This window comes from Megalops cyprinoides, chromosome 24 (genome assembly GCF_013368585.1).
Source record: "Megalops cyprinoides isolate fMegCyp1 chromosome 24, fMegCyp1.pri, whole genome shotgun sequence".
NCBI lineage: Eukaryota > Metazoa > Chordata > Actinopteri > Elopiformes > Megalopidae > Megalops > Megalops cyprinoides.
This window is the reverse complement of record NC_050606.1, coordinates 23107046-23127886: the sequence shown is the minus strand read 5'-3', so window position 1 is coordinate 23127886 and position 20841 is coordinate 23107046. Positions and strand designations below refer to the sequence as shown.

Genomic DNA, 20841 nt, shown 5'->3' with positions numbered 1-20841 from the left:
GAATGACGTGAAGGAGTACGTTGTGTCTGCAGTGCATAATGAAGTCCTTGTGGTTCAAGTTTGGTTTGGGCCTGAATGGACATTAAGTGTTGCTGACCTTTGCTCATGGAGCTGCTTCTTCACTCCCCTGCCCAAGTGGGAGAAAGCCGGTTGGAATCAAATTTTACTACTTATATAACTTTATATATACTTACAAAGGTCATTACAATTTTTTTATATCTGATGCAGATGGTAATTATTTGTTGCATATTACCAAATAAATACGTTATTGCACAAGTAATAAACTATTGTGTTGCTTAATGTCCCAAACTATAGTAATTCCTTTAGTATAGTATAACTTTTAAAAGTAGTGTAACTAACTCCCCAAATATAGTGTAATCCCATTAATCTGGTTTGATTCTCTAAACAGAGAGGGACTGTACATGTTGTGTGCCTGCTGTTAAGCGCGGTATTCCCTGGTGTCTAGTTAGAGAGGATCCCCAGGCCTGGAGTTAAGTGGACATGAAACAGTAGACGTAGTTAGCATAATTTAGAAGATGAATTCCCACTCTAAAAATCCTATAGGTTTAACACTGTCAGTGAAACTGAATTAAAAATAATAAGTGATCTAAATTACATTTTTGAAACAAGTGTAGCGCCATCTTGTTTTAGCGTAGAATGCGACATCATGAGGTTGGTTGAAATTCTACATTAGTTCACATTAGCTAACTAGTGACAGCACTTACAATCACTGACTCAATGGAAAATAAGAAAAGCCAAACTAAAAGGCGATGCAAGGTGGGGGGTCACTTTTGTATTGCCCCTGGATGCAGCAATGAATTTTATAGAGTCAAAAACCGAAGAAAGATTGTCCACTTTCATACTTTGCCTCTTAAGCAGCAAGCAGTTCTTTATCGTTGGCTAGCTGCACTGAAACGAAAGAATCCCCCAGTTAGCCGGGATGCTAGGGTTTGTAGCGAGCACTTTGTAAACAAGGATGATGTGGATGAGAGTCAGGCGTACTGGTGGTTCGCCGGACCAACAAGCTGAAGTCCGAGGCCGCTCCCTCTGTGTTTGACTTTTCCTCTTATAAGGTTGGATGTACATACCGTCCGACCCAGTCTAATAGCAAAGAAGTAGCTGTGCGCCATAAGGAAAGGGCCCAACGGCACACCCATCTGGCAGAGCAGAGAGAGGTATGACCAGGGTTATGTTATCTCTTGTCTCATCAAAGCACAGCCATCTATCTTACAAGATAAGGATTAGATAATATGTAAGGGATAATGTACAGCGAGCCGGTTGTAATATTTTTTGCGAAATAAACCCCGACGGGGTGATGCTGGACTCCGACGGGAGGCTGTACATTATCCGCTTATTACACGGCTACTTACTAAAGAAATCAATAATTTGACACAAAATATTGATTTAAAAATGATTTTATTGAATTTTTTAATTACTTTTCTCTCAAACAACAAGCAAGTTTCTCTCAAAATTCTACATACCACCACCGCAACTACTGTCTTCCTTGGTCGACTTTCCAACTAACCAACCTCATGACATAGTCAGTGATGCAACAGCAATATGGCGGCGAGCCAGAGCGAAAGCATAAGTTAGTACCAAACATAAATCTATTATAATTTAACATGTAATCCTTTTATATCTAAAATTTTCGCAAAATGAATTCCAACACATTTAGTTATGTACAAAACTCATCAAAATAAGGCTGTTTCATGTCCACTTTAAAAAGCCTGGTTATACTGAGGTACTGGGCAGCATCCTCAGCCAAGCTGCTGCTTGTGGAAGCCCCTTTAGTGAGCTGAGAGTATGGACAAGCGTATGTTCCCTCCCAACCACCTGAACCCAGCGTCTTTTCCAGTAGTCTTACTGAACCTCCGAATGTCCAGCATTTCCACTGGCTTTGCTGTTACCTCTGTGCTGTAAGCCTTCTCCTATAAGTCTCTCAGGTTGTAGACCCCCACAAAAGAGCCATCTGTAAATAAACAGAGAAGGGGCTCATTCATCATGCACTAATGCAGGGTGTGAGTTTTTCTGTGCGGCTGGTATTTTTCCACTCTGTGGGTCCCATGGTTATTGTCTTTTCCTGCCAGGAACGCAGGGAATTTCCTGTGTTTCCTTTTGGGAACCCTGTCGGCTGTTTTGATTGGGTGCAGTGCTCCTTGTTTTTGTGTGTTTTTTCACTACATTGTGTTCAGTTGCGTGGGTGCTAAGGCTCTGCTCACAGCCAGGCTAACAGGGTCTGGGCAGCATCTCTGAGGGGTACTCAGTTGTGACCTCCAAGCTCTGACATCAGGTTTGGTTCACTCCTTAGTGGTAGTTAATTTGGATGGTAACCAGCCATAAGGGTGGCCGTGGTTGGCCAGAGTGACTGTTGGTATTGTAGGATGTTGTGGGTGCTGTAGGATAGTGTGAATACTGTAGTACAGTATTGCAGTTGTAGGACAATGTGGGTACTGATTTTGTAAGACTGTGTGGATGCTTCTTATTGTAGGGTGCTACTGTTGTAGGGCAGTGTGGGTAGCAGTGTTGTAGGACAGTGGGTTCTGTAGGACAATGTTCGTGCAGTAGGACAGTCTGCGTACAGTAGGACAGTGTGGTTGCTGGTGCTGTAAGGTTGCCATCTGCATGATGAATGCCCTATCCAATATCCAGGAAGGATTAAACTTTCCCACAAGACAGCAAACACTAGCCTAGCAGGGCAAAGGTTTCAGCAAGCTGGGAAACATGCTAGTGGTAGTAAATGGGGCTAAATCTGAGATTGCTGCTCCACTTGTCTTCAGGGTTATTTCAGGTTGATCAGCAGTGTAGAGCACAGATCATATTCCCGTCCTGTGATAATAATGCAGCTATTTCTGTAATACAGATGCACTTGTATCGGCAGTAACACGGGAGAATTTTATTATTGTAATTAACATTAAGCCCAGCAATACCCTATCAAAGTGTAGAACAGGACTACAAGGACTACCTTTTCTCTGGCACCAAAATTTTTTAGGTGAAAAGATGAAAAACTGGGATGGAGTGTTTACTGACTTCTGTGTACAGAGTTGAAGGCTCTGCTCTGTTAAAAAGGGTGGACCTATATCACTGAACAGCATTTTCTTATTGTCAAAAGGTTTGTCTGTCAACGGACAGAGCCTTTTCCACCATGCCACCATGCGCATGCCGCTGTAAAATGCTAGATTTTGGGCATCCACTTTGGGCAGAGGTGGCTCATTCTTTCCACTCAACACTGTTTTCTGTGTTTTCTTGTGTGTGTGCCTTTGTGTGTCTGTGTGCATGTGTGTGTGTGTGTGCATGTATGTCTTAGAGAAAGTGTTATTACTCATTTTCACTTGCACTTCTGCCATTACTGAAAGAAGCAGCAGCCACAGCAGCTGGGCAGGTTACAATGGGGAAAAAATTTGTAAATAAACCGATCAGTTGCTTCATAACACATGATCGTCCTGAGAAGCAGGTAGTGGATGCTTGCTGCGCTCCCAGCCTGGAGCCTTGCTCGTACCTTAAGGCTCAGCCTGTGTTCCCTGCTGTGATGCAGCCTTGGTGTGTTACGACATTATTGTGTAATACATGGATAAATGACACAGTTCTGGGTGCACTGCTTTTTTTGGAGGAAGTGGGACTGTTGAGATTTTAGCACTGATACTACTAAGGACTGTGTAATCCTCTGAAGCTCTGACGTAGCCTTTTGCAGGGGTTAACGTACCCACCTGGCATCTGTGTGTTTTCCCACAGCTATGAGTTGATAGAAGCCCCCTTTAATTACTGTGATGGATTCACCTTAATTTGATTTGGTTAGTCCTGCCTAGAAGAATGTCAGCAGATTGCTTGAAGAGGTCAATGGTAAGAGCGAAATTCAAAAAATGTGATTGTGGTGATGCTGCTGCAGCCGCTCAGTGCCTTTAATGATGGTGCTGTTGGGTAAACTTTGGCCAGCAGAGCCGTGGGGTTTGACAAGACTAACCTTTTCACTTTGCAGAATGCAAGCGCAGTGGGCGCGCTGCATCAATTATCTTGTTTTCCGAAAGGGCCTGAGGAAAAAACATGTTTTCGGCTATGTTCTTCTCATTTTGTTTTTCTTTTCTTTAAGCAGATATTTAGATGCGAGCATAGCTCGCAGTGCTCCTGAAGTGTGTTTAGGTTAGTGCTTAGTGCTCCTGCAGTGTGTATAGATAAATCCTCAGTGCTCCTGCAGGGTGTATAGATTAGTGTTCCTGCAGCGTGTATAGATTAGTGTTGCTACAGTGTGTTTAGCTTAGTGTTCCTGCAGTGTGTGTAGATTAGTCCTCAGTGCTCCTGCAGTGAGTGTAGGTTAGTGCTTACTGCTCCTGCAGGGTGTATAGATGAGTGCTCCTGCAGGGTGTATAGATTAGTGCTCCTGAAGTATGTACAGATTAGCACTCCTGCAGTATGTATAGGTCAGTGCTCCTGCAATGTCACGTCTTGATGCTTGCTTTTTTCTAAGGAGCACATGTGCTCTTAAGTTGAAAAATTTACGAGCGCATAAAGAACTTTAGGGGCCCAATGAAAATTTATCAAATGTGTTTTTCCTTAATAAAAGGGTACGAGGAGACATTCACAAGCAAAATGATTTAATTTATTTGAATACAAAAAGTACACTAGGTTTTTAATTATTTCTGCTTCAAACTGTATTTATTTAATACTTATGTAATTATTTATACTTTAAACTGCTTTAAACTGTATAAACAGTACGAACGGTATGAACACCTCTATAACATAGTAGTTCTTCTTAATTCTAAATGCCAAAAAAAGTCTGCTCAGTCCGTTTAGACACAAAGGATATCACTGGTCCAGCAGTTTTTTTAAGCAGGTCGTCAGGCCCGCTTTGAGCTCAGCCAGCGGTCCACAGCAGGACTGGGATCAAATTGCTCTACTGAAGGCCCCCTCAAGCTGATCCGCATCAAGTCTTCAGTTGTGGGCACTCCAAGGCAGCTTCTTGTTGAACTCTTTATGCGGTTTTGGTGAAGTTCTTTCTTCACAGTTATTTACACATTACTTCAGCGGTCACATGCCAATACCAGAATTAGCTTACGATGATTACCAGGAAGGCGCTTTAAACTGTGAAAAAATATTTTCTGATTGTTTTGTAATTCTGAGGATATTTTTAGGTTTTAAGTAAATGATGACTTCTAATCAATCTGTTTCCCAACATTGTTGGCTAATTTGGCTAACGTTAGCTAATATTCCTTATGATTGTTCAAAGAAATCCAGTTAGAAACTCAATTCGCCAAGGTATCAGTTTTTTCTTGGCTGGTTACGGTTAGATTAGTAAAAAAGTAGAGGCTGCTTGGGCTTAATTTTGTAATACTTTTTATTCACACACATGCTCCTTAATACACTTTACAGTTCACACACATCTATTTTTAGTCATAAATGCGAGTGGAAAGCTTGCGCTGTTGAGCCCTTAATGTGTTTAGGTTAGTGCTTAGTGTTCCTGCAGTGTGTATAGATTAGCCTTGCTGCAGTGTGTATAGATTAGTGTTCCTGCAGTGTGTATGGGTTAGTCCTTAATGCTCCTGCAGTAGTGACTCAGATCACACAACAGCATAGGGAACAACAACACAGGGAATGAAGTAGAGCCATACAGTTTCTTCCAAAATTGATATCGGTGAGATAGCAGTCTTTTCAGGTTGAGAGTTTAATAAGTGTTAATAAGAGTTAACTGATCTATGGTAACAGTCTTTTTATTTTATCAATAAAAAGACTGTTTGAGGAACAGTTGAATAAGAGGCATGAGAACATCTTGTGCAGAGACACCATCAAAGTTATTAAAATTATCACTGTCACTAAATAAAATTTCTCAGAGAATAGTAGTGACTAATGTGAACTTACTTTTTCTCAATATCTTATTTATCTAGTGGTTTTCTGTGGCATTGGGACAGTTAAAGTGCATTGTGAGAGGATCTGTCACAGAGGTGTGCCATGCAGTAGTGCTGTGAGAAAAGACTTTCCTTCTGTCTTTTCTCTCAGAGAGAAGACAATACCATCAGGGAGATCGGCCCTGCTCCTTGGGCAGATGTCACACACAGTTCCTCCCCACAGATGGACTGCATGTGGACAGGATACTTGTGTCAGATCCTGGCAAATTAGTGAAATATTCTTAGCGCGGCTATTAAATTCACAATGTGACTGTGTGACTATTAACAAATTGGCCATGCCTTTAGCCATACATTACACATCATAGTTTTCTCTGTTTGGCTTGTGTTATAGCATCGGCTGTGTTATACCTTACATGTTATACATCATAGTTTTCACTGCTGGGCTTGTGTTATAGCATAGGCTATATTAATTCAATTCAATTCATTTTTATTTGTATAGCGCTTTTTACAACACAAGTTGTCACAAAGCAGCTTTACATTGTTCCCAGGCCTGAGACCCTCTGAGAGCAAGCCTAAGTGGCAAGGAAAAACTCCCTATCAGGAAGAAACCTTGAGCAGAACCGGGCTCAGAGGGGGGCCCATCTGCTTCTGGCCAGCACTGGGCAGATAGAGTTAAAGACAAGTTATGCAATGTACTTTAAGCCATTTACGATTGATACACAACAGTAGTTAACAGCAGAGTGATTATAAGAATGTCTCCTAGGATGTCCGGTTCTTGGAACGCAGTTGGCTTTGATGGGCAGGGCAGCGAGGTAGCAGGACTGGAAAACGGGATGAGACGCTTGGGCTACAGCTCTGGACAGGAGCCCGGAGCAGGGATAGGAAGCAAACAGAAAATAGTGGTTAGTGGATGATGAGAATGGCAGGGATGTAGAACAGAGAGGCAGGAGAGGAGGGGCAGAGAAAAAGGTGCCAGTGTGCAACAAGGAAAAACCCCGGCAGGCTAACATTATGGCAGCATACCTAGGGGACAGGAGGCAAGGGACCGGCATAGTCATGAGGGCGACCCTAAGACAGCCAACATCAGATCACGGCACAGAGTCCATGAAAGCAATGACCACTTAGTCCTCTATGATCCACGCCAGCACCAGGCCATGTCCCTCAGCTGAAGGATTTACTATATAGATATGTTTTGAGCCTAGACTTAAAGGTGGAGAGAGAGTCTGTTCCCCGAATCTCGGAGGGTAAGCTGTTCCACAGGAGAGGGGCTTGATAGGAAAAGGCTCTACTGCCTACAGTAGTTTTGCCCACTCTTGGAATGATGAGAAGCCCAGCATTTTGGGAGCGAAGGGCTCTCTGCGGAAGAAATGGGTGAAGAAGGTCCTTAAGATGGGGGGGGGGGGCAAGCCCATTTAAAGCCCATTTATATTATACATGTATTATATAAGATTCTATATAAGAGAAGAGATTTTGAACCTTGGATGCAGGTAGAAATGCCAAAGGTGGTTCTGTTGCCATTGTAGCCTGCACTAGATTGATACTGCAGCTTCCTGGCAATCAGTGACAGATGATGATGTCAGTAATGGATGATCACCATGATTAGTATGCTGTAGAATATGGTTCGTGTGAATGATGCAGCTGAAATTTCTCTGCTTTTTGCCCTCTTGTAGTCTCCCAGTCAAACAGCAGCTTGAAGAAGCAGCGCAGCAGGAGTATCTTCAGCACTTTCTTCTGCTGTTTCCAAAACTACAATGTGGAGCCTCCATCCACGAACAACAACATCAGCTCCCTCCCTCCGCCTGTGGAGGAGAATGGGACACTTCCCAAGGTGAGACCCGCCAGTACTCCACCAGTAGCCTGCAGTCTGAGTGCGTGACTTGGTCAGTAGGGTGTAGGAGTATGTGTGAATGATGTTACTACACTAGGCGGGAGTATGTGTGAATTAACTTAGCAAAAGGTAAGAGGTGATAGCTGTCAGTCCAGAATAATATGTAAAATTTATTTTAGGGTGTCTTAATTTTGTTTGTTTTTTTTTGGTTTTTTTTTTTTTTTCATACAATGTGGAGTGAATCCTGTGTGGCACATAAAAGTTGTTTCACATACAGCCCTGAATGTGTTTTTGTTTTTCCTTTTTAAATTAGAGGTAATTATTTGTTTCTGTTTGCACAGAATCCAGGCACCAGTTTGTCAGTCAGCACCTCACAAATTTTCCACCATTCTGAACTCGTTGAACTCTTGAGGTGGTGTACCTGCCAGACCAAGAGTGGGTCGGCGCAGTGCCCTAAGTTCTGACTTCAGAACACCCGCTCTCACAGACACACGTACACACACACACACACACACACACCCTGCCTGGAAAGCACTGGGCGTTCTTTTATCCTCATAAAGTGAGGCCTTGTCCATGTCCTAGATGATGGATGGCCATGTCTGGGAATCTTGCACCCCTCACACACACTGACCACTCTGTGATGTTTAATGGAGCAGGTCCAGACCACGACTGGGAGCACACTCTACAGCCCCCTTTCCCTCTCAGGGCTCAGAGACGTGAGCTGAAGTGGCCCAGAGGAACACAGGGTATAATGCAGAGCTAAAGCCCCCTTGAGGAAGAGAGAGTTACAGCTGCCCTGAGTAACAGAGAGACGTAAAGTTGCTCTGAGTAACGCAGAGATAGAGCTACCCCAAGGAACAGAGGTAGAGCTACCCTGAGGTACAGAGCTAAACCTGCTCTGAGGAACAGAGAACTAGAGCTGCCCTGAGGAACGGAGAGCTTCTCTTCTTCTCTTCTAGGGTCATGGTAGGAGGGTCCGAACATCTGTTCACACAGCCCTGGATAACCAACCAACCCTACCACCACCACGTACAATAACAGCAACTACAAGACCATTGTAGGCCAACAACATGCCCAGAAACACAAGCAGATATAAGTGCAGACCTTTTCTAAGACCTACACTCACAGTCATCTCTGCCAGCGTTGAAGGGATTTCTACTGCGAAACAAAATCTTAGCCGAGCTGTGTGTCTCCAGTGTGATGTCCTGTGCCTTCGGGAGACATACAGAGAAAGTTCTGATTCACCCTCACTGACAATATGGCAGTGCCATATTTGTTAAAGCAGGCTCAGTTATAGAGGCAACATCAGTTTCTGAAGAGAATAACATTGAGGTTGTTACAGTTGAGCTAAACAACATTGTCATAACTACTGTCTACAAACCACCACCAGTAGACTTAAAGTTCCCCTACTCTGTTCCAAGTGTACACAACAAACCACAAACTCATCATTGGAGACAGCCATTGTACCCAGTGGGGGTACAAAGAAACCAACAAGGATGGTGAAACTGTAGAGAAATGGAAATGGACACCCACCAACTCAGTCGCATTCATTACCCCCAAGCTCCCACCTTTGTTTCACAGTGCCCTTTGGAGACGCAGTTACAATGCTGTGACCAACAGCTGACTGACAGATCCTGTCCCTCAGAGTCAGCATCACCCAGTCGCCATTTAAGTTAATGCTGCAGTAACACCTACAATAATGCCTTTCAGAAGGCGCTTCAACTACAAGAAAGCTGATTGGAATGGTTTCACACAAGAGGTAGGACAGAAAGTTAGGAGGATTGTCCCCAACTTCAAAGAACTATGATAAGTTTGCTGAACTAGTAAAGAAGACCACTCGAAGCCATATCCCATGTGGCTGTAGAGTTGAATACATCCCTGGACTTCATCAAGAAAGTGCTAAACTCTATGACGACTATGTAGACATGTACCAGACCAATTCTTTCTCAGATCAAACGACTGCCAAATGTGAGGTCAACCATCAGAAAGCTATGTGATGACCTAAAAGCAGCCCCTCAGCACCCAAAGGTTCCTACCAGCCAAGTTGCCCACCAACTGCTTGTCAACAGTAGAAGTGGAAAGAGAACAAGATCAAGCTTGAACGCAAAAAGTACAGTGATGACCCTGGTCTCACCATGGAGGAGCTGAACATGGACATCTCTTGATGTGATGGGACAACCACAGCAGCCAGGCAAAAAAATTCCAAAAATGGAGCTAAACAACAAATGAAGTGACAATGGTATTTATTGGTTCCCAGGTGTGCAGGTGAAGGTGAAGGCTATATACAGTGCAAGTGGCAAAAGTATCACAATAAACAAAAAGCAGAACTCAAGCAACAAAGAGGCAACAAAAAACAAACAAAAAAAAAATAAAATAACAAACAGGTAAACAAAACTATTTACTGGGTTTTCCAGTAATACCCAGTCACTCACTGACTGACTAGTCTTCACTCCCAACCAACCAACCCAAAATGAGATTGAAGACTCCCTTAAATACCCTCCTAGCTGGCTGGGATGATCCAATCCAATTCTTTTCAATCCAAACTTTTAAAATCGCAATAAATAACAGAAATAAATTACATTGTAAGTAGCATTTCAATTATAACACATTTTACACATTTTCCGATTTACCCATGTTCAGAAAATAAACATATATGAAAACTGGTGTTAGCTGGAATATGCCACCCGATATACATTATATTATAAATACAGTCCCAGCGCAACGAATCACCCTTTGCTTCCCGTTGCCCTGGAAACAGTGGCTGCTGACTGAGACACAAACAGACGTGTGGTAAGAAGTTTGCTAATTAGCACACTAACACAGTACCATAAAACATTTAAAACAAAGCTAAAACTGTAAAGCTATGTTTTTTAACAGCCTGTAGCTTCACTACCCTGTTAGTTGGCCACCCTAACAACAACAGTGTAGCCTGACAGTAATTTAAAACTTTGTTTTGTAAACATGTGCGCAGTGTGCTCAGTTGCGTACTAACAAACTTATGTTGGAATTCTGCAAACTGTTTTTGTACAATAAAGGAGTAAGTAATGAACAGTCGTGTACATTGTTATTTATTATTGTCCCAATTAAAGAGGAATTCCATAATGGGCTAGCAGCTGTGTAACACCTGTCAAAGCTATTGGCTTGGATATCATCACAACTTAGCAGATCATGCACTTTGGTCCTGAGGCTAAGAACTGGCTTCTAAAACTGTACAGCTACTGCTTGAGATACCATGAGCTACCTAAGATCTGGAAGAAAGCTCATGTTCTCGCTCTGCTAAAGCTGGGGAAAGATCCATCAGTACCCAAGAACTATCAGCCCATCTTGCTACTAAGCCACACCTACAAGCTTCTTGAGTGCCTCATTCTTAACAGAGTTGCTCCTGCCATTGATGAACACCTCATCCACGTACAAGCAGGTTTCCGTCCAGGCAAGTCAGTGACTAGCCAAGTACTCAACTTCACACAGTACATCAAAGATGGTCATGAGGAAGGGAAGGTAACTGGAGTCATGTTCATCAACTTGTCAGCTGCCTATGATACTATCAATCACAGATGCCTTCTCTATAAAATCTTGGAAATGATTAAGAACATCAAGCTGACGGAACTCATTGAAAACATGCTGGCTAACAGGCGCTTCTTTGTTGAATTGGGTGGGAAGAAGAGTAGATGGAGAACACTCAAGAATGGTCTTCCACAGGGGAGTGCATTAGCACCACTCCTCTTCAACATCTATGCTAACAACCAACCACATAGTGAGGGAACCAGATGGTTCTTTTATGCAGATGACTTTGGTGTAGGAGCTCAAGGCACTGATTTCGAGAGTTGTAGGAGAAAGACTCTCCAATGCTCTCAACTAGACTCTCAATGAACTGACACCATAATATGAAGAAAACCACCTTTGTGGTAATCCATGCAAGACACAGGTGTGTGCCTTCCACCTCAGAAATCATGAAGCTAAGCACAAGCTTGAAGTTACATGGTCAGGAACAACCCTCGAGAACTGCGAACACCCAGTTTACCTTGGAGTCACCTTGGACAGATGTCTCTCCTTCAAACACCATGTAGAGAAGACTAAAAGCAAAGTGAGCTCCAGAAACACCATCATTAGTCAACTGACTGGTAAAACTTGGGGAGCAAGCCCAGGAACTCTGAGATTTTCTGCTCTAGCTCTTTGCTATTCAGCTGCTGAATATGCCAGCTCTGTATCCCCATGCTAAGAAACTGGGTCCTGCTCTCATTGCTACATGCCGCCTGAGCACCGGATGCCTAAGACCAACTCCAACTGACAGTTTCTACATCCTAGTGGGCATTGCCCCTCCTGAGATCAGACGCAGAGTATCTAATATGAAAGCACCAGCGCCAATGGAGATGAGTGGCATTCCCTGTTTGGTCATGTGCCAACACATCGCCTACAATCAAGAGAAAGCTTCTTGCACAGTGTCAACCCACTTGAAGCCTCACCAGAAAGTATCAGAGTTCTAAAGTGGGGGGAAAGACTACAGGACCTCTCACCAGCAGACAGAGGCCTCTTTTTCACCAACGCAAACTAGGTGCTATTTCTGGGCTGTTGCTAGTGCCAGTTAGGAGTTGGTTCAACTTCCAAACCTTCTAAGAACCAGTTTGCTTTTCCACGGGCTGGAGAGCCACCATAGTGCCACGTCATTACATCACTGTATTAATCTCTGTATACGTTTCCGCTTTCCCACTAGCACCAAGCTAGCAGTGGTGGCTGGTGAGCTGGAGACAGGGGAAGCCCAAACACTACCTTTAAATCTGTAATTACTTTCAAACTCTTCACCTTTATCCTCCTTGATTAACAATAAAACAAATAATTCACAGAATAATTGACACCAATCGCGTAAATAGAGTAAATCATTTTGCTCATGAAACAGCGCAGATTGTCTGTAGTTTGTGTGCTTGCGAAAGCTACAACTTGAGATTGTTTAATTAAAAAGGATGGCATTTATCGATTTATCGTTTTATTAAATGCTCATGACACATCATAGCTTTTGTGAGGTCTGTTCTGTTCTAAAAGTTATTGTTCATTGCGCTCAACCTAACTTAAAAGTTTATTCTCATTAATTTCAATTGATATAACTAAATTTATCTCCGTAATTTGAATTTTGTGATACAAGAAAGCTTTAATGTGACACATTTAAAGCTGTGGGATTAGTTGCCACTTAATTATTCAAATTGCCGTCCTTGTTAATTAAGCAATCTAATGCTGTAGCTTTAGCAATAGCACACAAATTTCAGACAATCTGCGGTGTTTCGCAAGTGTAGTGTTTCACTAGCTTGCAGCCAGCACTGCAAGCTAGCGGGAACAAATAACAACAATAAAAACAAGAGAACAGTACTTTAGAACACAAACTTGTCCACTACACCTTATACAATGTTAGCTTTTTGTGAAGCCAAATGTTAAGTGACATTGGTAGGTGAGTCATTGGCAGTATTAGAAAGTAGCATGCTACCGTTACCAAGGTTACGGTAGCTGGCTAGCTAGCTGTTGGTCAGCTAACATTACCCAAGCAAGCATAGCTACTAATTTCTCACATCAATGATACGAATGTCAAACGTAACATTGATTTGAGAAATTAGTAGCTATGCTTGCTTGGGTAATGTTAGCTGACCAACAGCTAGCTAGCTAGCCATCAATGTTACGTTCGTAACATCGATGTGAGAAATCGGTAGCTCTCTAAACAGCTAAGAAATACATAGCTGGCTGGCAACAAGGCGAAACATTTGAAAAATAAAACTCTGGTTTTTCTTCTTTTTCTTTTTCTTTTTAGGCAGACTAGACACTACACTAGCTCAGATTTTTTTGGCGGTCACAAAGTTTTAGTTGGTCTTATTGGTCACGATAATCCCACCTCCAAAGTGTTGGTGCTGCTCTTGAACCAGTTTTCCTGGCTGAGAGCCGGTTCTCTGGCTGTAGAAACACGAAGAACTAGTTCCAGATTAGGCACCGGCTCTGAACCAGCCCTTGAACTGCCTTGGTGGAAAAGGGGCAAAAATGTTCTTGAATATACAAGAAGGTCTTCCTCCAGGCTCTGATTTACATCGGACGAAGTGAAAATGTCTTCGCAGATTAAGACGCTCCAGGGGGTGCCTTAACAAGTGGGGATACCAAGACAGCCAGGATTTCACTTGTATATGTGGTACAGAACCACAAACCATGGAGCACCTACTAAGATGTCATCATTGAAGCATCTAATGTACGGCACAGGATCTTGCAGAATACAATGATGTTGCTGCAGAATGTGTTCAGTTTTGGTTGAATAACATCTAGCTTTGTACGTGGACTTGCCAAGAAGAAGAAGTTGGAGAGCTAGAGCTGCCCTGAGGAACAGAGAGCTAGAGCTGCCCTGAGGAACAGAGAGCTAGAGCTGCCCTGAGGAACAGAGAGCTAGAGCTGCCCTGAGGAACAGAGAGCTAGAACTGCCCTGAGGAACAGAGAGCTAAAGCTGCCCGGGGGAACGCAGCACTGAAATGGCCCTGAGGAATGGAGAACTAAATCCTACTGGTGAGGTGCAGAGAACTGTCTTTCTGATGGTGTCTGACGGTGCAGACCTTAGTTTTACATGACAGAGACTGTGTCCTCATCAAAATAGTGAGAGTATCACCCAAAAAGACCAAGAGCAAGAACGCCAGCCATGAACAATTGATACAAGAGAAGGAATGCCCAACATTATCGATGGATACAAGAGCAAGAATGCCTACCATGAATGAACGATTCAAGAGAAAGTTTTTTTAATATGAAACACAGTTTAGTATGTTTTTTTTTTCAGAGGTTTTTTGAGCCTGACTGTATTATTAATGACTGTGAGGATGTACTCTTGTACTTTGTACTTGATTAATAATTGATCTCAGCTAGTCTTGTATCTTCCCAAAGTGTGGGAAGTTCTTGTCCTGCAGATGAATTAAGTTCATATCTAGCCAGTGACAAGGTCATTTAATTTTACGATATGTTCTCATGGTCATGAAGCATTTCTCATTTTCTGATTTTGCAAAAATGGATATTTTGTGTCATGCTGAACGCTGAAGCACGTATGTGTATTCAGACAGGATGCATATGACTGGCTTCTTCTGATACTGCAGTCTGGCAGGGAGAATTCTGACACCTACATACACCTCCGGTGTCACTAATATGTGCATGTGTGCATGCATTCACCTCAGCTGTGAACTTGTATGGCCTTAAAACCCAGCTGGTTATTGAGTTTCTGTATGTTTATGTAAGGCCTTTCAGATTAGTTAAGTCCTTTGAAAGGCATGGCTGAAGACTGGAAGAGAGATTACACTTAGAGAAACTAAGGCCAGCTTTCATTCAGACTGCAATAGTGCTTCCTCCTTACTCTTCAGTTTTGAGTTTTAGTTCGCTGTGTGGCTGGTATGTCGCACAAGAGTAATACTTGACAGAATACTTTTCTAGAAATGTGTGTTTAATTTCACTGAGTGTGTGCGTGTGTGTGGGTGTGTGTGTGTGTGTGTGTGTGTGTGTGTGTGTATACGTGAGTGTGTGTGTGTGTTGTTTTGTAGTGTGCTCTTTCTCTGTGCATTTCTTCTTCTCTCCTTTGATTTTCATTCTCTCTGTGTTTGATTTCCCAGTGTGCCCAGGTCCAGGTTAGCCCCAGCCCCAGTGTATGTATCATCCTTTACTTTCTTTTGGCATGCTAAAGGGTGGCAGTGCTTAATGGCTGAGTGTGTGTGTGTGTGTGTGTGTGGACGTGTGCGCAAACATGTTTGTACATGTGTGTGCATGTGTGCACATGTGCCTGTGTGTGTATGTATATGTGTGCCTGTGCATGTATGTACATGCGCACCTGTGTGTGAATGAGCATGTATGTGTACCTGCAGGAGTGCGTGCGTGCGTGCGTGTGTGTGTGCGCGTGAGTGTGTGTGTGTGTGTGTGTGCGCGTGTATGTGTGAGCCTGTGTGTGTGTACATGTTTGTGTGCTTGTGCTTATGACTCTGCTTACTAGCATTGACTGTTGTGTGAACAGGTGAGTGTGAGCAGTTTCCATGTGGAATTCAATATGGGGTCAGCCTTCTTCCCTTTGCTTTCCTATGCAGTCTGCCACTGCATTTGCAAGTTTAGCCCATCCAGTTACATTTAACAGCCTGTCCTTCAGTGCTGCACTGTAGCTTTTAATAGGAAGGCACTGGTACCTTGTGAAATTAAGAACAAGCAAACTACATACCTCATTCCTTTAACCTTGTTTACAATGGTGTATTTACTGCCTATGTGTGTCAATTGGTAACTGACAGAAGGGGAAGCCATTATCTGACTGTGGCCCCCCCAAAGGAGCTGCAGCATGTTCCTTACTGAACATTAAAGGATATCTCAAATCGGACATCAGTAAAGACGTTCTGAATTCAGTGTTCTTGCCACTGCAGTTACTTCTGCACAGTTTGTCAAATGACATTACTTTAGCAAGAAACAAAACTTTGTTGATGACTATTATGATATTGACTGCCGTACAGATACAATCAATCGCGCAGTCAGTTTACTTCTGGAAAAAACAGTGCTGCTCTGATTGTTTAAAGCATGAGCTTGTGTACTGATTATGAAGTCTGTTTATAAATATCCTTTGCTGTCCACAGCTGAGATGGACACTTACACACAATGATAGCCTACTATAAGCTGTCTGTCAAGCTAGACACCTCCAGATAGTGCACTGCACCTCAGCACAATGCGCTAAGCAACACTAGGTCATATGGATTTGGAAACAGACCAGGTTAGATGTGTAGTTGAGGGAGGCAAGCAGAAGCTGCTGTTGTGAAGGCACTCTATGTGGCAGCTGTGTCGGTGTGCTGGCTTCTGCCTTTTAGAGCACTCTCTCTATTACAGTGAGTGAGCTATGATCCTCAGTGTTAGTGAGAATGTGGTGGGAGGCAAAGGCAGGGCGGAAAGACAACACAGCTCATATCATATGATATTATACTCTCAGTATGCACAGCTCCTGTTTTGGAATAGCTCAAATGATATAATATTATGCTCTCATTGTGCAAGGTGCCTGTTTTGGAAAAACAGACTTTTAGTCTTTCAGTTTATAATTCGATAAAAGTGAGAATGTGGTCCTCAATTGGGTAATTGATGTCTGATTGGAGGGCATATGGTTTGAGCTGAACCATCACTTATAAGCTTGTTTTTTATTTATTAAGGCATATGACCTTATTTAAAGATTTAGCAGATGGTTTTATTCACTGCTGAGCAGAAAGTCTGTTCCACTCTTTCTACCCTCCTAACTGCAGCAGAGGTTTGGGTGGCTGTCTTTCAGATGAAGTGGCTCAAACAGCAGTACAATCCAAAGGCAGCTTATCGTGGATGACCAGGCCTGGTCTCTGAAAGACATGATGCTGTCAGCTTCATGTCTTTCAGAGCCTTCATTTTCATCAACCAGGCCTAATTGATCCAATTGTAATCAATCAAGCTTACTTTAAGATGACATGTGCTCCTGGGGTTGATCTGAAGTTCACACAGATCATAAAAGCTAGATGACTGACTCTGAGAATTCTTTTTGATCCAAACTGTTGTTTTTTTTTCTCACCATTTGAAAGAGCTGTGGATCCATGCTTTACCTCCCATGGCTACCTGCATGTGGTAGCTGATTGGAAGGAGTATTCATCTGTAGTGTGGCTAACATCAGCATTGGGCTGAGCCCCCAGATGCGGTCTGCGGCCTCCTCTTGCACACCCCCCGGCGTCCTAATGCGCTGTCCGCGGCCTCCTTGTGCATGCTCCACAGCCTCCTCGTGCGCTGCCCGCAGTCTCCTCATGCATGCTTTCCGCAGCCTTCTCGTGTGCGCTCCAAGGCCTCCTCGTGCGCTGCCTGAGGCCTCCTCGTGCGCTGCCTGAGGCCTCATCTTGCGCGATCCGCAGCCTTCTCATGCGCTCTCCGCGGCCTCCTCGTACGCTCTCCGCGGCCTCCTCGTGCACGCCCTCTGCAGCCTCCTCATGCATGCTTCAAGGCCTTCTCTTGCATGCTCTGTGACCACCTTGTGCGCACTCTTCTTCGTCGGGGTGGTATGTGTCAGTCAGGGTGAGTGTTCACAGGGCCCCTGTTTGCAGGCTGTTGCATCAGTGTTTGTGTGTAGCGATGTGCAAGGGCTCCAGTGCATGGAGGGCTGAACTCTCAGAATGAGGCCCATGCGCGCGTGTCCGTAGATTACATTAGCTGACAATTTATTGCCTGTTTACACAGAAACTTGTTCAGCACAGTATAAAAAGCAGACGGTATGCAGTACATCACATATCAATCATATTTATAGTGTCTCAATCACAATAGTAAAAGCACACCATACAGAGTGCTAAGGCTTATATACCACATGCATTGTAATCATTTGTTTGAACCCTTAGTTATCCCAGTAGGAGAGTGAGCGGCAAACATGTATTCTATCTGTATGTGGTGTTTCTTTAACTTAAAAACAAGGAAATGCAATAATTAGCCCCTCTTACAGCTAAAAAGCTCTGACAGCTTCCCAAAAGAAACAGAGCTGAGTGTTCTAGTCAGAGAAGTAATAGTAATGCATCCTCTCTCCCTCCCTGATAAGTGTCAGACTCTGAGTGGCTTCCAAGCTTGCTGAGCCCAGCACCCCTTCCTCCTGTCCATCATCCCTTCCTCCCTTTCTCCCTCCTGACATTCTCTTTTCTGTTTCCCCCTGTAGCCTCCCACCAAATACCTTCTACCTGAGATGAAGATATCTGACTACGGCAAGAAATGTGTGGTGATCGACCTGGATGAAACCCTGGTGCACAGCTCATTCAAGGTGAGTAAGCTCAGCCCTGCTGTGTGTGTTACTGATTTCATTTATGTTAAGCATATAGTGAGCAGGCTTTGCCCTGTTCACCACGAAGCCTTCTTGAAGGTTGTCCGCTTTACTAATTGAGACTCCAGGGACATCAACACCCCGCTAGCCAGTCTTAGACCCACTCCTGCTTCATGCAGAGTTATTTGGGAAGACTCTTTAGACTTGAGTAGGCCTTGGAGATGAAATGTGCTGTATTCTAAATGTCATCGTAGTCTCCGTTGGAGATGAAATGTGCTGTATTCTGTCTGAGTGATATCTCTATGAGAGAGAGGGGGAGGGAATAGGCAGGAAAGAGGGGATAGGAGGAGGGAGAGATAGAGTGGGAGTAGGAAGGAAGGAGTAAGGGAGAGAGAGAAAGAGAGAGAGAGAGAGCGAGAGAGAGAAAGGGAGTGAGAGGGAGGTAGAGAGAAGGAAGGAGGGAGAGAGAGGGAGAGAATAGGAGGTAGAGACAGACAGGAAGTAGGAGAGAAGGAGTAGTAGGGAGAGGGGGGGAGTGGGAGGGAGAGAGAGTAGGTGGGAGAGACAGAGCTAGTTGGACAGAAAGGGAGTAGGATGGAAAGAGAGAAGGAGAGAATAGGACAGAGAGAGAGAGAGGGAGTTGTCTGTGTCAGAGAGGGGCCCAGAGGGGGAGAGAAGACAGCGATACATGCTTGAGGACACGCACGCGCACACACACACACACACACGCACTCTGGGGTATGTAAATCTGCAGACTCAAATCCCCACACAGTCCATCAACATTGGGTGGGGAAAGTCTGCTGGAAGACGAAGCGCTCCAGTGTGGAGTATGATTTCCTCAAGTCAGAATTCAAGGATCCCTCTTTGTTTTTCTTTTTATTTCCATTATGGTGTAGCTGTCTTCACTAGCTCTGTTTTCACTTGGACATGTTCATGGCTTTGCCTGATTTGACTGAGCAGCAGAATGCGTGAAAGGGATTTCTGAGGGAGTGATCAGTACCTCCATAGAGAAATGATGGAAAGCAGGCACTGGGTGACGTTGGTGAGAAGAGTCTCTGTTCCTTCCCATTTCTTTTATTCAGGAAAAGGTTATTTATGCTGTGATAGCCTGGAAGTCTGGAGGGCTGGGAATCTGTAAGCATTACACTGGCTTTATCTCTGAAACCTGTGATTTTAGAAACAGCAAGATTTACTGCTGCTGTGGCCTGTCTGTGAGAGAAATACAATGGGGGGAAGAACTGGAGCTGTATGTAACATGCACTACAATATTTAAATGACAAGAATGCATTCTTTGGCTGAGGGAATGGTTTCAGAAATCATTCAAAATAATCTGTATGTGGTGTTTCTTTGACATAAAAAAAAAGAAAATGCAATAATTAGCCCCTCTGACAGCTCAGACTGTTTTGTTCAGTCTTAAGATGCAATACTATGCAGTTACCATCTAGAATCAAATTATAAAATCAACAGCAGAGACCTCAGTCAGAGGGAAAGCAGCTTGTTTTCGTGATGGGCAGAATGTTGTTGGAAGAGGTAAGGCTGAATTCTTACACTGTGGCCAAGAACTGGAGCACAGCTTCAGCAGAGCACAGGCACCCCCTATTGCTGCACCTTGGTACTGCTCCGTCAGCCACTTGCTTGTTGCTGTGCAGTAGGTGTAATGTTTTGAAGTGCATAGTGTACAGAGGACTCATTGTGTTTGTGCACTTGCTGTTTCAGTCAGAAATGTTATACAGCTGGTCACTCCTGTCTGCAGCAGAACATCCTTAAAAATCCATCTCCAGCTACAGCAGAGAATGTCCCACTGTGGACCTCCAGGGAGCTGCCCTGCCTATCAAGCCCCCTGTCATGGCAATCTCATGCCCCCGCCTCTCAAATGTCCATGCACGGACCTGTCTCTGGATGGACAGACGGGGGCGGGTGATGTGTATGTGTGCTGAGACAGGGCTCACTAACGAGGTCTGTGCTCTCTTCCCCTGCAGCCCATTAGCAATGCTGATTTCATCGTGCCAGTGGAGATCGATGGGACCGTTCATCAGGTACAGTAACCAAGCTCTTCAGGCTGTGGCCAGCATGTCCACTATATGATTGGTCATATTTCACAATCTCACAGGTTTCTGTGCTTTCCCCTTTTTTAATCTTTCTTTTCATTTTGCTTCATTTGCAAAGGCTTGGTTTAGGAAGACAGAGACTGGAATATTTTGAATTTACCTGCTGAACCCTGCCTGTCTGCAGTGGTGAAGGTGTGTGATTTCTGTCAGCCACAGGCTGTCACTGGCTTACCTGGAGCCCCCTCTGACACAGAAGTAGTTCAGATTTGTTTTGAAACAGTCTTCTTCAATGTTGTTTTTCCAATTTCATTATCAATGGCTGAATTGGTGGTTGGGGCCACTGCAGAGAAAAATGCCATACCC

General features: G+C 43.8%; 1 protein-coding gene across 2 annotated transcripts in view; it reads left to right on the top strand.

Annotated features, from left to right (window-relative positions):
• Positions 1 to 20841, top strand: part of LOC118770923 (CTD small phosphatase-like protein) — an 80820-nt gene that overhangs the window by 43141 nt on the left and 16838 nt on the right. The window contains exons 2-5 of one of the 2 annotated variants that reach the window (XM_036518700.1): positions 7505 to 7662; positions 15270 to 15302; positions 18329 to 18430; positions 20410 to 20466. In XM_036518700.1, the coding sequence (XP_036374593.1) occupies positions 7505 to 7662; positions 15270 to 15302; positions 18329 to 18430; positions 20410 to 20466 (350 nt within the window). The remainder of the gene's footprint in view (positions 1 to 7504; positions 7663 to 15269; positions 15303 to 18328; positions 18431 to 20409; positions 20467 to 20841) is intronic. The other variant, XM_036518701.1, reaches the window with a different exon arrangement.